Consider the following 16,672-nt stretch of genomic DNA (forward strand, 5'->3'; position numbering starts at 1 on the left):
ATAAGTGTTACAGACAATCACTAATTTTGTGTGCTCAGATGTCGGCTGCATCCAATCTCTCAAACTATCAGTTGTGCCAGAATTACTATTAATGTATTATGCCTTTGATCATTCCACTCTTGGTAAGAAGCAGAAAGAGAACAGGATAAAGAAAATTATATAGGAAATGCCTTTATGGGTTAAGTACAGAATATTAGAATGTAGGCTATAATGAGAAACCTGGTCAGAGGATGTGTTGAAGAGCTTCATATCACTCTACCTAATGCAGGAAGAACTCCTGGTTCTACTGGTAATGGACAGTATTAACTTCACAGAAAAAATATTTTAATTCTTGGTTCAAGGTAAACAATGCAACTAAATGGTAGCAAGAAAGCTATTTCCATAATATATAACCAGTTCTATTCTACATAAAAAGGAAGAAATAACAAAAGTTTATGGGACAGTAGATGTGTTTTGAAATGGGGAAAAGCTTTATTAAGGAGTTGGGTTCATTGGTTGTCTTTTAATGATCACTTATAGGACACAAGGACATCAAAAGAATGCTAAAATCATGCAAATGTTACAAAATATTAATAAAATTCAGCATGTCTATTGAATAATTTACCAACACGGTATAGCAGGCAAAATTATAATGCATTGCTTTTCAGGTTTCTCAGACTCAGGTAAAACTCTCTCAAGTCACACATCTTGTTACTCATTTTACTCACAGCACCACACTCTCCACATCATCCATCAACCTACCTCTTCTCCCCTTATGTGACCACACATATCTTCTTATGTAGTCAGTCCAAGAAAAGAGACTTCAAAAACTAGGGTAAATTTTATGTTACACGCCCCCTGTAAGTACTTTTGGAAAGAGGTAAAGGAGAGGAATAGTTTATTTCTCCGTCTCTCTCACAGTGTATGGACATGGCCCTAGTAGGTTTGCCATCCTGCAATCTCCTTGGGATCTTATGTCACACAGTGCCTCTCTGTGCCCTGAAAATTCTCTTTATAAGAAGCCACTGCACCCGATTAGAACATCTCTGCACATATTTCTGTCGTACAGGTGTTACAAAGAAAATTATTCTGGAAGCTGCAGTAGTCTGTTCGGTTTTCTGGTCCCTGACATTAACCCTCTCAGACTTTTCATAACATAAGCACAGCCATTCTCAGGGGTTTTGTTCTGGGTTTACAATCTAACTCTTGAGGGCCAAATATTAGAGGTAACTTATTGATTGCATAAGGACAGGCTTTGCAGGTTTTTTCTCTATAAAATAAATATTCACTTAGCAGGAGTTTATGCATCAGTAAACAAAATAATGAAACCCTACCTGTATTAATCTTGCTTCCCAGGGTCCTTGGATTTAGATCCAGGATTATTCTGTAGGTCTTTTGCATCACCAAGGCTTGTTTTGTGTTTTTTTTTCAGTCCATATTAGCATGATTCTTCCTCTTTCCCACCTAACTGTTTGGGAAGTTAATCATATCTTCTCAGACTTACTAATTTTCTTTCTGGTTTTAAATGGATAATTCCAGGCTTGCCTGTTTTTGCACAGCAGTTGGAAATTATCTCCTTTCAGTCGCCAGCTACCTGCTGAAGCATAGCAGAAACTGGGTCTCGATCCTCACCTGTTTATCCTAGGGTACTTCCACTAGGCTTTAGTGAAGCCTTACAGCTGACTCTGCTCTTAGTCTGCCAGGAACACACTGTATCCTCAGCAGCTGAAACCTTGCTGCTATTGCAGTAGTCCATCACTCAGCCACTTCTTAATATCTTCAGGAATCTATTATGTGGATGGAGATGTATTCCACAAATCATTCCAACCCACTGACATTTTCATCCCAGCTCAAGTCTGAGAAAATATTGCAGAACAGAATGTCTTAAATTGCTCACATGATTATGTAAGTTGAACTCTGAACTCATCTAATTCTGAATAGGAAAGAAAAAATGAATTATTGACTTATGTCACAATAGATGTCCTGAAAGAAGAACTTTCTGATGTTAGAAGATTCTACTTTACAATCTTGAATTCTTCAATTATAGGATTTATTTAAATGGAGCATGAAATAACCTATTTTACACTAAGCTTTCTCATCTGAAATACAGTTTAATTCACCAATTTTTTAAATTATTTTTGAGTAAAAGTCCTGAAATCCAGGTTCTTTTTGCAACTTTTACTAAGATGCTGAAAAGCCCAGTCTCATAGCTTGGTATTTATACTTTCCTTGCAGTATTCTCTGTTTAAGGATGATATAGAGTTAAAATAATTTCAAATACTTCCCTTCAGATCACAGTGTCTGAGAAGACACTTTTACTAAAAAAGCAGCCTTGTTTCTTTTTTTGTTACCAGATATTTGCTGTGCATCAAAGTACTGTTGTATTCCTCTCACAAAGACAACATTACTTTCAGAGCAAGGCAGGGGGAGCAAGTTAACTACAAAACCGATTTTTTTTCCATACTTGAAAGTAACAATATCGAGAATAAAAGAGGGTCAAAATAAGTGCTATTTAAATACAAATCAGAGTTAAAAGGGTTGTTTAAGTGTCCACTCTTTACAGAAAAGGCATTTTAAGGTGCTTTGTTTTGAAACTGGCAAACTTTCATAGACCTTAACTTTTTCAGGATTTAAGTGTGCTTTTGGCAAGAATAGGATCAGATTTTGGCAAGGAATTAACATATCTTTAACTCCATCTTGAATCAGCAAATAATTTAAGTCCATGCTTAAATTGTTTTGGAAGTGGTGCCACCTTTGCTTTGCTAGAATGGGAATAAATGGGCCTCATCTTGTTCATTGAGACTGTTATGAAAACATCACTTGATTTACAGGGGAGCAGTGGTGTGGTTCAGTTTTCTATACCATGTATGATTATACTACATCTAGAATTTATGATGTTCACTTCTGATGCCACTGCTTTCTGCCTGTGAAGAAAAGCTACAGACCAAACAGATGAAACTGAAAGTACTTGCATTTCCTCCAGGCTTCTTTTCTTTCTTTTCTTTCTTTTCTTTGTATAAAATTTTTCTCAGGAATTTCCCAACATGGTAGCAGATTTCTCATACAAAGATGCTGATACAGAGAATTGTCAAATGCTTTCCTTTTCTTCATAAAAATCTGTCAGAAAAACTGTTAGCCTCTTCAAAAAATTATTTATAGAGGAGTAATTATGTGTGGTATGATCTCACCTAGTAAGGGGTTTCCTTTGTGCTTTCTTATTCTAGAAAGAAATGTATTTGTACAGTTCATTATCTTCATGAATCAAAGTGTACAATGGTGGTGAGGTTTTCTACATCAACCCAGAAAATAAGAATAGGAGGGAACTATAGCAGAACACATTCTTCTTGGGAGCAGAAGAAATGGAAAAACTTAATTTGATGCAAGACTTTCTCATGGGAATTATCTCAGGTCTAACAATGTGACTGAACTCATATTGCAAAGTTTCCATTCAACAGAGGGGACTAAAGGGATCTGCCCTGTATCTAGTTGCTTATGTTCACAATATTCTTAATGAAAGGATATCTTGGAGAGCTTTACCACTCTATCTCATTTGATTTTAATTAAACAACATGATATGAAGGTCTGAGAAGGGAAATGACAAGCATATAGCCTGTAAAACCAAGATTACAAAACTGTAAGACTGGGCTAACATTCTGCTGTCTAAGGATTTAAGTATTCAAGACATTGCATAAAATATGACAGCAGTATGCTTCATTGAAATATTTGTGGTAAAAGTTAAACAATAGTACAGAAAACACCATTTCTGTGCAGCTACAAAGTGCAAACAAAACAGTGTTGGTTAATCAACATGTGGTGCATGCCACACAATAGCAAAGACACTCAATATGCCATTTATTTAAACTTTTTCCAATCTGTGTCATTCCTCATACAATTTTTATTTTCCTGAACACTTCTTGAACATAAATGTTCTATCTGAATTAGGAGATAACACATGTGCACGCATATATGCATGCATGTGCACACATAGCTGTATAAATTATGGTGGAATATCAATTTATTCTCTCCTAAGGGATGGCAGAGAGTCCCAGATTGTGACTATCTATCCTGGCAGTAAAGATTAAAATGCACCACAACGAATTTACCAGCCTAGATGCTTTTCAGCACCATTTGTGTGTTGGGGAAGAGTGCAGAGGTAGGTTCAGGTTCTCATCTATCTTCCAGCTACTCTGGATTGCCTAGGAGTATGTTACTAGTAATGAAAAAACCCACATTTTTATGGTTTTATGGGTATGTTACACATAACTTTGCCAGTTTTCATAAACAAACAAACAAACAAAAACAAAAAAAAAAAAAAAGAAGAAAGGAAAGAAAAAAGCATCAGAGCATATAAAGATTGTGAAATGTCAAACTAAACCAAATCTCAATTCCATGCATGGCAGAAAAATAATATATTACCAGCAAAACTTCCAAAATACAAACATGCTGTACAACCTCATATACATGCAAAAATGGTTAAATATAAAAAGAATGACAAATGTCATGACAAATGTCTAATGTGTTTACAATTGGTAATATCCTTTCCTATGTCATACTAATACTTGGAAGTAAAAAAACAGAGACATTGAGATCAAGCAATAATAACTTTTAACAAAAACGAAAGACCTAGGTCTGAAGTTTCTTGAAGTTTATGGCTCATGTAATGAAAGCTTTCAGTTCATTCCATTCAAATTTCAGAGCAGGAATCACCTGAAATTTCATATCATGTCAGGTTTCCCAGAAACCCTTGATGTCAAATTCTATGTTATTCATTTTTTATAAAATTTCTCATAGGAAAGGATCTTGTTTCACATGTTTCTGGAAGTAAAACTGATATAAAGGAAGCTCTATAGGATTTCTTGAATGTTTGAAATTTTGAAAAAAAAAAAGTGAAATAAAGCTAAATTAATGGATTATTTTATACTTTGCCAAAATACTTGCTGAGTGTTGTTAGTGTCATGCTGTTCCCTGATCTCATGAGAGCTGACAGATCTTAGAGTGAGAGGAAAAAATAATTGCCTCAGAAAAAAGACAGAATTATATTTCCTTCAGTTTCCAGGAAGCTATCCTGAGCAATAGCAAAACAGAAAACCCCACAAAACCAATAAAGGTTCTAATTTCACAGAATAAATCCTAGAATATCTGCATGAAAGTGAGTAGTCTGAAGAGTACTTGGGCTATACAAAACCAAAGCTGCAGCTGTTGATTTATAATTAGGATCATTGAGTCAGTCAAACTACTGAGTCCCAAGCTTCTTTCTTCTCAGTTTTTTAAAAAATTTCTCCTCCTTGACCTGTACTAGGGTTGTCACCCAAGATAGAATGCCATCAAGAAAATACGATACTTATTATGCAATAAACTATTTAATGCAAACTTGCTCCCTATCTCCATTACTTTTTCATATTGCTTGGAAAATCATTGCTTTGATGACATGAACCTGCTCCATGACCATTTCCACTAATTCTCACTTCTCATTTACAATGTGTGTCTCAAGAATCTATAATAATGTTTTGTATGTATATGTTTTATAATGAATACACTAAAATGGGATTTATATAACTACATTAAAGCTAGATCCAAGATTTCAGTCAACTAGTCTTGATGCCTTAAAGTGTACATTTTGTCTGAAAGATATTGTTTTTGAAATTGTGATGAAATTATATAAATATTTTTGGAAAAAAAAGAAAAATAATAATTGGGAGTTTTAAGAGCTCAGAGCAAAACTTTATTTTAGAAACTATATTTTTCTTTAAAGTGTGTGTAACATGGCTCTTCAGATAGGTTTAAAAACCTAGAAAAAAAATGAGGCTTTATTTCAGAGAGGACTTCATGAGTTGCTCCATATAAGCTTATAGGGGGTGAGAGTATGCAATGACATATTTTGTTTCAAACTTAACAACTGGGGGGCTTATATTTTAGATCAATATACCCTTTGTGATATTAATTATTTTCGCAGCTCTGCATGAGGCTTACCTCTTTTAGTTGCCCATTGTGCAGTCAGTATTAACATTGATTATGAATATTTAATAGTAATATTATTCATATTAATGTTGTTTATAAATAATATTTAATTTTCTATTGGCAGGTCTTGTTTCTTTTTTGCTTATTCAAATGAATGATAACTCAGATTTATTAATAGGCTTGTGAGGTTGCAGCATTCAGAACCCCTTTGAACGTGAAACTTTATGTCTCGATTCTAGAGTGGAAACTGTTAAAACATTAGTGTTTCTCAACTGTATACCATAGCATTAATACAAATATAGCCTATAATAAGCAAAGGTGTTTGGGTACTGGAATAGAATCCCCAGGGAAGTGGTCTCAGCACCGAGCCTGCCAGAGTTCGAGAAGCACTTGAACAATGTTCTCAGGCACATGGTGTGATTCTTGGGGTTATTCTGTGGAGAGGCAGGATTCAGACTCAGTGATCCTTGTGAATCATAAAATCGTAGAATTTTCTGAGTTGGAACTCAAGAATATCCCTTCCAATTCAGGATATTCTATGATTTAATGAATCTGTTTTATATCTTGTGATCAATCAACTCAGATGCTCCTGAATTTGGGAAATGTTCCTAGGTACATCCAAACCTGCTCAGCAGAGCCTTTCCATATGCTGTTTAAAAGCATCTGCAGACAGAAAAAACTTAACTATTTTTTTTTTACTACTGTGAACGTCAGCACTGACTGGTGGATGATGCTCGGTGTCTGCGAGAAACATTCAGTCTCTCCCCATGGCAAGCTGCCTGCTCCTTCTGTGAGGAGGTTTTGAAGCACATCGTGGCAGGATGAAAAGAGCTGTTACAGAAACTACATTAAGAAGTTTTAAATCCCAGCCATAGCTTGATACAGGGTATAGAGCTTAGGCGGATGAAGCTTTTCAACTTCAGGTTTCCAGATCCAGAGCAGTCATTTCCTCCACACTGTGCACTCCTGTAAAGGAGGCCAGGATCCTCTCCCTTTTCCTGTGGATGTAGAGCACAGTGGCTGGACTAGATGCTCTGCTTATTCTCCGTTCTCTCCAATAAAGAAAGACAAGGACCACAGATGTCCTGAGGCTCTACAGTTGCAGGCCTCCATTTAAACCACCCTGAAGGAAAACTGCAGATGTTTTAACCTACACCCTTTCTATAGTTTCCTTTCAGCACAAGTTAAATGCTTTGCTGTCATTATTAAGAGCTAATCTCAGCCTGTTTACACAGTGTGAAAACCAATGAAGAGACTGATTACAACTGTAAAGGTTTTATTTTGACATGCAGGAAAGCAGGGAAGGGCTCATGTGAGTTGAGAATTCAAGCAAATGTCTCACATCCAACCACCACTAGCAACATGAAAAATGATTGTCCAGGGCAATTAAACAAAGCATTATAGGAAGAGAAATATAATCTTTACTTTTTCTTTTTTTTCTTTTTCAGAACCACACAAGAAAGAAAAAACAATGGAATCTGGTGAATGTTCTCCCCTTTTTATCTTACCTTTTAACTATCCTAGTGTTTTAAATTAAATCACATCAAAAGTCAATATTCAATTTTTTGTTTGTTTTTACAGCCAAAACAGCAAAGAGAGAAGTAAAAGTACATGGTAAGAACTGTGGGATACTGTAAGTTTTAGAGTCTCATTTATCTGGTTTGATTTTCAGTTGAGACAGGATTAGGAAGAGGGATAAAAAAAGTAATACCATAGATAAAAATGGCTGGTTTAATAAATGTTACTTAAGCAACTGAATGGCTGTGGAGCAGACATGTAGCCAGTTGGTCTTCTGGAACTGAGATCTGAACAAATGCTGTTGAGGAGCACAAGAGGTTGAGAATTCTTAATTTCAGCTTTTAAATGATTTGTCTTTTCAAGGAAAGGGGGCCTGTTTAAAAGTTAGAGTAAATGCATAGAGAAACAAATATAAAATAGAAGATTCAGAATGTGAAAGGGAGGAAAAAAGTAGATTGTTTAATATGTTTTTATTCCAAGCACCCATACATTTTGCCAGTTTATTTTAGAGCAGCTAGATGCTCTTATTCCTGACTGGAATCCACTTCTTCAGTTTATCCAAATTTGGGAGATCATAAAGATTTTCTACTCTTTTTACAGCCAAGCTTGATGACTCATTCATCAGATGACTCCATTTTCTCAGACAGAAATTCTGAGCAAGAAATACCTACAATGGACAGCCAATTTATATAAAAATGAATCTGTTCTTTTCTAAAGCATAAAAACCTGTCACAGTGCTTCAGAATGAAGGCATGAATAATGAAGAAAGAGAAATATGGTAGTTTAATTAATTTGGATTTAGTTAATGCAATTACAAAGAATAATAAACAAATTGTCTGAAAAAACCCATATTTTCAAGGAAGACTTTCATAACTGGATCCTCCTCTGTATCATTACTAGAAGTTTTCAATAAAATAAAATTTAAAAAAAAAAAGAGAAAAAAATCCTTATCTTCTGCTAAATTATTGGAACTATACCCTCATACCCTCCACCCCTGTTTAATTTTTGCCCATTCTGAAACCTATTTTGTTCCTTTTCTCATTCACATTACTTAAAAATAGTGGAGCTATTGAAGCTCCATATATAACTTATATATTGACCTTGTTTTCCCTTACTCTTAATCTGCAGGTTAATTAGTCATCTGTCATAAGACTATCCAAAAAAGCAATGTATGTGTGTCAATTTCTTTCTACATAAGAAAATTAACTTGTGTTTCTGCATAGATAGCATAGGTAGCATATTGACCAAGAGAAGAGATGTTAGGATCAGTCTTAATTTCTTTATTCATTTACAAAATTAGTGTCTGAGAATTTTCTTTATTTTTACAGCATCTGTGGAAAATACAAAGTTAAAAGGTGGGTAACTGTATTTGTTTTTAAAATAGAAATGGAAGAAAATTGTTGTTAACTTTACTGTTAATGAAAAAAGCTTCTTGTGAAAAAAAGCTGTTAACAAGTGTGACATTTAAAACAAACAGCTTTTAAATTATAATGGCTTCTTCCTTGCAGCACCTCAGAGCAGGTGCCTTTTCCTAGAGTTATTCATAGACTAACTGTAAATCTCCAACTATATCAAATTCAGTTTCTAACCCTAACTCAAACCATAGGCTTTCATGAAAGGCAGAAAGGAGAAGTAACCAATCTTCTACAGAGACATGACACAAAGAGTAATATTTTTGTTTTTGTCAGGCCAACTGCAACACAAACTCAGTGACAGAAGTGTTATTTTATTTAAGGAGTGAAGGGAGTTTTACAGGGAGGTTCAGTGAAACAGATTTTTCCTTCCTTTCGTACATGAACTGTTGATGACAGAAGGTGGGAGGTGTGAGAGCATCAGTGTGTGCTCCAAAGGTTGCTCCTTTCCACAATGCACAGGGAACTGGGACTGGTGAGAAACACCAAGGATGTAAGTTCAAGCTGAGTAAATACTGAGTTGTTGGCATCAGTGTCTGACTTTTTGCATACGTACAATGCAAAATACTAGCTCCAAATTGCCTTCAAGAACATAACAGATTTCAGTTGTAACCTAAACACAAATGGAAAATGTAATGCCAAGTTACAAGCACTCTTCACTCTCAGTCCACGTTTATAAACTTTCTCTTTCAAACAGATGGGACTGTGTGTATCAGCTGCTTAGGCTTGTAGATTGTGGTCTCTGAGCTGTCCCCCACAAGTAGGGAAATGTCCAGGTTTTAATAACCTGCTATCATTCAAACATCATCTTTTACTTTAGAGTTCACCTCTGAAACCTCTTTCAGGTTAACCAGTAAATACTGACACAAGTAGTCAGGCTACATTGCAAGAGACTGCTCTTCTGGAGCATCAGGATGGGTTGCAGAATCACAACCGTGGAGATTAATGTAGGGAAATCAAAGTTGATACATTATTCCCTTTATTGGATGATTTCTTAAGTTCCCTGCTTCACGGCTAAATTCATAATGTTGTCATTGCTCTGCAGCTAATTGTATTGAGCAAAATAGAAACCAGAGTAATTTAAACATTTGTTCTCTTTATACTCCCACCAGATAAAACACAGAAACTAAAGAGAAAAAAATGTGGCATTAAGCTTTTATATTTTTAGCCAATTCTAGAAAGCCAAAGCCGAATATAAAGGTACTCTTGCTACTATGTGTGACTGAATAAAGGTTGAAGAAAAGTGGATAGCTTTTAATTGTCTGAAGCCTCTGAATAAATTTTTTCAGACATTATTGTTTCTTCTGTAATGATGTAGTATGCAGGAGTCAGCAACATTTCAATATCTGTGAACACAATTCTGTCAAGACTGTGTCCACCATGGTCTGAAAAGAAATGAAGCAATTATTTCTTGCAGAATTAAGTTCCTTTCAGAGAACTTGAAGTTTTCTTTGTCTAATTTTGGGATACGTTGTCACATACCTTTTGAAATTGTTATCTCAATGATTGTATTTGCTCTTTTATTAAAAATTACTTTATTTAGGTCGCTTGTAAAGTTTACAAACACAATTAGCAGGGGGTTTCAAACTACAGAGCATTTAACTCTATGCTTTATTGCTGTGAGTAGCCTCATTTTTTTCTAGTGAATACCATATTTCATATTTATTTAGATAAGAAACAAATATTTACATATATAATAGGTCTTCATCATGTCACCAGCATTTTGGAGGATGGAAGTGAACTCCTCCTTATGAGCTCCTGAATTCAGGGCACTTGAAAAAGCAAAAAAAACTTTTATGAACTTCACAGTTAATTAAGGATAAGTAGAAATTTTGGATTTCCCTTATATAATACATGAATAATTTTCCTATTTCTATTGTCAAAAGAATAGTCTCACAGCTGAGAGTGTTGGTCTCAGTTATCTGTTTTACCATAGGATGAATCTAATGTTGAACCTGAAATTATTCTCCAGTGTCTAAGTAAATACAACTTTGTTTTAATCTTCATTAAATAGAAATAACTGATTTTAGCTCTGGGGTAACTGCTGATTTCTTAAAAATTATTTGTTAACAAGTCATCTAAATTTAACTTTATATTGCTAATTTTGAAGCTCAAACATAGCCTGTACTCCGGGGAAAACATGTGTTTATATTAAAATGTTACAGCTGTTTCTTTTGCCACTTAGTAATAATCACAAAGGATTGCTGTTATTTTCTTCTATATTTTTTGTGATGAAGACAAATTGTTTATTTGCTATAACTTTTCCTAAATTTAACCAAGATCATTGCTTTTCAATCCATATTTGTTTGTTCTACCTTGACATTATTTACTTGTTTCTTATTTCTCTGCTATTAATTCTTTTAGATGTAGCAGCTCTCTGGGCACAAAGTGATTTTCAATATTCAGTAGATGGTGACAAATTTTAAATTTTTAGCCACATTTTTGGAAGGTAAACAATCCTGTTCTGAAAACAAGTAAGGCTTTTAATGAAATCCTCTTTTTTGATAATTAAAAAAAAAAAAATCTCCTGACATAGAAGGAGGTCATTCCCATTAGCTTGTATTTTTGAAGAACTATCAAACTCGCATGGAAATTTCTTTCATTTTCTCACAAGCCACTACAGCACGAATTTTTTTCATTTCTCCATATAATAGGAACAGTTGCTAAACCATAATATACATTTTTTAGGTTAATTATCTCCTCAGTTAGTGATGTCACTATGAGGAGCCTCTGACCTCAGGGTTCAGCGAGTGAAGTGTTTGTGATTTCCAGTCAGAGTGATTTTTTTCAACCTTCCTTCACACTGAGCAAATATCTCTAAGTATCTTTAAAATCAGTGACATTTTGGAATGCATATTTCTGCTGTGGATGCTAGTTATACAGCCTGACTCTTTTGGGATAAAAATATTCTGGTGAATTTGATTCCAGCCTACAACTATTGAGAGTGCAGAAATATTTGACTGATGAATTGCTCTCCTGGACACTTTCAGCATAAAACAATATCTGCTGAGTTGTCTCTCATTTAATTTCTAAGAGCTTATGATGGAATCAGAGAAACAATTATCAAATAAATTACCCATTTGATCTACATTATGCCAAGTTGTCAAGAATTTTGCTGAGAAATAACAAAAATATAAACAGGAGTTTAACTCCATTTACTTAATATATTTTTTTAAACTATGTCTTACTGAAAACATGAATCTCTGACAAATATCTAGTTTTACCTTCAAATGCATTTACTTTATTTTGTATTGTTTCAGGCAGGGTGGTTTGGTTTTTTTTAGTTTTTGATTTGATTTTTTTGGGAGGGAGTTGAATTTTTTTTTTTTTTTTTTTTTTAATGCCTGATATTCTGCTGAGGAGAATATGATACCTTATAACACATTCATTTTACTTAAGATCAACTTTTCAAATAGTGAACACCTGCAACAGGACCATTTTTTACAAAGAGATCATCTTTCAGGCTGCCATTCAGAAGTGGCATGGCCTTTGAAATTGCCCAGTGGAAGGGATGACATCTTAAGCTATTCAGAAAACTTGTCACTGTTCTGATAGAAACAGAGTTGGAGTCTCATTTCAAACACCGACTATGTGTGCAGGCTTTCTATTTACGTATACTGTCAAAGTGACAACTATTACGTGGACGATAAAAGACCTCTCAGCATTACCAAAGCAGCTCACACCTCCCTTATTTAAAAGCAAAGAGAATAATGGAATATCCTGTTTGTCCTTCCAGATATTGCTCTGCCATGTCCAGATGATGCTGCTTGGCAGTTCCCAAAAGTTACTCAAGCTCTGTTCTGTCTCAGCAAGTTCTTCTCTATAAATACTCACTCACAGAAGTGAGTGCGCTGATACCCAGAATAGTATAGCACAATAGTACTAGTTGTTATAGTAGACTCCACATTTCTCAAGGATGTTCCTCCATCATAACTGTACTCATGGTCTACCCCCACCACACAAATTTGATGACCCTAAATACCTGATCTTCTTAGAGAGCTGTATAGCTTTTCTAGCCCGCAGTTTCTTTGGAGAAAACAAAGTTCTAATCACTCATTTTACTCTTATCATAGGTGCTTTCGCAGCTTTAGAGGCTAAAACGTGTTTTGGAATACAAATGGGACAGGTTTCTGGTGCCCCTTTTTATATATTTCTCTTATTCTTCAAGATGTTGACCACTTCAGTGAGATTTTTAGAAGCACCATGATATCAATTTGCTCCGTGGCAGGGAGTGACATCAATTTGCTCAGTGCCCAGACTCACCTAGTTCATTGTTAACACAAGTAGTACTGCTGATTTGGGCCTAAGTAACATGGATGTTAATAGCAGAGATCTACAATAAATATTAAGGGACTTTGCTTCTTTTCAGCTATCTATGTGTCTAATATCACCAATACAAAAAATTTTTTTTTTTTTTGAGGATTGAGTCAGACATCCTTTCAACCTAGACTTGATTTTCAGGGTAACTGAGGTGCAGAAGTGCAAGATTTCACTGTTTACATGAAGCTTGCTCACAAACACATACACACCTCACAGCATCCTGGGATAAACAAGAGCAAGTGGCAAGCAAGTGATTGATATCTCTGAGTTGGTCCATCCCACTCAACGTGAAGCAGTTCGTCTGTCCATACTTGACATTTCACTGAGTCTCAGGATTCAGGGAATCTGGGAACAGATCATTCTTTTGGCCTCCAACCAAGTAGCAGACATTGCAGACAGGCTATAGTTTACTACCTGAGCTGATCTGCTTCAGCCATCATGCCCAGCAACTTCAGCATGTTTCCCTGCTGCCTGTACAGCAAGTCTGTCCCCTGAGGCAGCACTAGGACATCCCTTCAAATGTAGTGAGCACACATGGAGGCATTTCACACATGGAGGTCCTTTGAATTCCCTGACTTTCCCAGCATAAATAATGCTAACAAAACATGATCCTCAGAATTTACCTCATCTCTAAAAGGCAAACTCTTAATTTTCAACTGTGACTTGTTGCAAGAAACCATTTTGCTAAAAATATTTTTTTGCTTGACAGGTTGACATAACAAGCTGCAAGGTTGCTATGCGCTAATACCTCTGAAGCTGCAAAGACATTTCTATACTTATCAGATGTAAATTAATTTTCGCTGTCCACTTTACATCCTGCCACTTATGCTGATTGTTTATTCTTTGCACTACTTTTAAATAAGGCAATGACAGTGAAGTTTATTTTCTTAATGCCACATTTTTTTTTGTCTCAAGCACTCTAAGAGGATACTTTTTAAAATTAAAGCAAGGCTTTTCATTTAGTATAATAGTTATAAATTATGGCTACAAAAGTTTGGTTCCACAAAAGTGAAGTGTTGGCAGTGCCATTTACAGCTAAACACATATGTTCATAGGTATGCAAAACGTAACCCTGAATAATTCAATTAGAAAATATGTAGATTGTCCTAAATATATAATCTCGTACATTGCCAAACCTGCAATGTAAATTGTCAGAAACTATAAAATATACCCATGTTTATGTAAATTTCCTAAGAGAGCAAAGTCTGAAGGGATTCCTTCTTGCACCACCCCTTTTAAGATAATTTAATCCTTAGTGTGGAACCATGAACAAATTATCTCTGTCCCTTGTCTCTCAAGCTGTGAAATTGAATTAGGAACTGTGCAAGGTGAAGCTTGTGAACAAGCAATTGGATATGCCCAGGCTTCCTGACCTGTTACAACTGCTTCCGCTGGCATCAGTAAAGGTCTACCAGCTCTGCTACACAAGTGGTCTGGTTCATGTGTCTCTCTCGCATGTAGAAATCTCAGTATTCATAAGGATCAAGTTAGGTGTCATAACACAGAGTTCATCTGTGGCCTGTTATCCTCACTGAGACTAACAACACGCCTAAAATTGAGAGTACAGGGAAATATTTTGCTATGTCAGGGATGCAGAGCGTAGGTTTCTGTTGGAGTAAACAGAAAGCCATGCTTGCTTGGGGAACTGTCACATAGCTGGGCAAAGTAAAGATCTGCTTGCTTTGCTCTCTCCGTTACATGATGTGTGCTGCAGGTTAGCATCTCTTTCACCTGACATCACAGAATCACAGAATGGTTTGGGTTGGAAGGGACCTTAAAGATCATCTAGTTCCAACCACCCTGGACTGGGCAGGGACATGTTCCACTAGACAGGAAGGTCTAGAAGAAAATGCTACTATTTATATTCCTAAAGGAAAAAAAGTCATTTTTTTTCAGGCAGGTAAAAGATACCTATTGTGTATTCATATACTGGAGGGTGAAAGTCTCATGATTGTATTTAAGAAGAGCTTTTTCTGATGTAGCAACACTTCTGACTAAAATCTTACTTAAACCACATCTTTTATTTGCAGCAGGATCTGAAAAGAAGGAAGTAAAAGCAACAAAGGCAGCAGAACAAGGTAAAAAGAAAAACATTTTGGCATTATCTTTCTTAAAAGACAATAGCACAGAAACAATACCTTCAGATTCAGAGAGCTGGATGACAGTAACCTTTAAATCCATTGCTTTCCTAGTATTTTTCAGGGCTTTGCTGTGTTTATCAGAGCAACAGGGAATTTCCACTATGAAACTGGCTTTGTCCCACTTCCACAAAACTGCAACCCCAATAAAACCCTTCAGATGCCCACTTCAGCTTAAAGGTTCTGCAAAGGTGCTGCAACTTTTTGTCCCGTCGATCCTGCAAGAGGCTTCCTGCCCCTGCAACCTGGGCAGGGATCAGCCTTTGCTATTCAGTCTTAAAGAGTAACTCACAATGAGGTAAAGGCGCAGAGGCCCCTAAAGTCAGCTGAGTTGTCATTCCTGTCCTAGATGAAGCATTAGCCCCAAGAAAAGTCACAAAGGTCCACTTCAAAGAAACTCAAAAGCTTATGAGATCTGACCTTCTAGAAGTTTTTCACAAAAAGCTTAGGATTGGTATGGATGAGGCATGAGTGGGAACATCTGAGTGGGAACACTAGAAGAAGAAAACCTACAAGAACTGCATGTGTTGATGGCACATAGTTCAGAGGCACACAAACTCTAACTACAGTATCCCAAACCAACCAGAGCAGGAACACCAAGGGACAGTCTATACCCAAGCTAAAACAAAACTCAAGCCACTGAGTGATGATGGTGAACATAAAAAGAGAAGGACAGAAGATAAATATGTGTCTTTTTCCCAGATATACACTCAGATTTTTTTATTATTGTTACTTTCAGCATTACATCCTGCACATTTGCTTCTTGTATGCTTGTTAAAAGCAATCCTACTTTTTTAGTTTAGTATGATAAGGAGCATAGTAAAAGACTGATGTAAATACCCAAAGCTTGTCAGCTCTGACCTCCTTAATGTGATACACATCTTTATCTATTGTATTTTGTTACTAAAAAGCTACCAAGGTGATTTTTGTATTTACTCATGCTCAAATTGGCAGTTAAAGCCCTGATGATGAACTTGCCAGTAACCTTTAGAATAAGGTGTGAAACACACTTACTGATTGATGTAGCTTTGGTCAGCTGAGCTATTATCCCTTTCTTTTCCCCACTTTCTCGGCTTCAGTTTCTTCAGCATTACTCAAGCCAGCACAGATACCCTGCAGCAGCTGTCAGCTGCTTGGTAGTTGTCATGGAAAATGTTATAATTAGGTGGGCCTTGGCCTAGATTTCAGTCATTGTTAGTCTGGCTATCTCCACACTATTTTCCACTGCCACACAAATACTTGCTTAGCCAGCCATCTACATTGCCTCCCCTCTGTTTGGCTGTCTCCTGCAGCAATAAGGTGTGTGGTTACCTGCAAGATTTGTCCTTTCTACAATGTACCATTAGA

General features: G+C 36.0%; 1 protein-coding gene across 1 annotated transcript in view; it reads left to right on the forward strand.

Annotated features, from left to right (window-relative positions):
* Nucleotides 1–16,672, forward strand: part of TRDN (triadin) — a gene marked incomplete at its 5' end in the record, with an annotated part of 185,947 nt that overhangs the window by 107,236 nt on the left and 62,039 nt on the right. Inside the window, 4 exons of the mRNA XM_050315704.1 lie at nucleotides 7,386–7,418; nucleotides 7,519–7,551; nucleotides 8,784–8,810; nucleotides 15,218–15,265. Coding sequence (XP_050171661.1) covers nucleotides 7,386–7,418; nucleotides 7,519–7,551; nucleotides 8,784–8,810; nucleotides 15,218–15,265 — 141 coding nt within the window. The remainder of the gene's footprint in view (nucleotides 1–7,385; nucleotides 7,419–7,518; nucleotides 7,552–8,783; nucleotides 8,811–15,217; nucleotides 15,266–16,672) is intronic.

Source organism: Myiozetetes cayanensis, unplaced genomic scaffold (assembly GCF_022539395.1).
Source record: "Myiozetetes cayanensis isolate MyiCay16 unplaced genomic scaffold, myiCay2020 scf2-11, whole genome shotgun sequence".
NCBI lineage: Eukaryota > Metazoa > Chordata > Aves > Passeriformes > Tyrannidae > Myiozetetes > Myiozetetes cayanensis.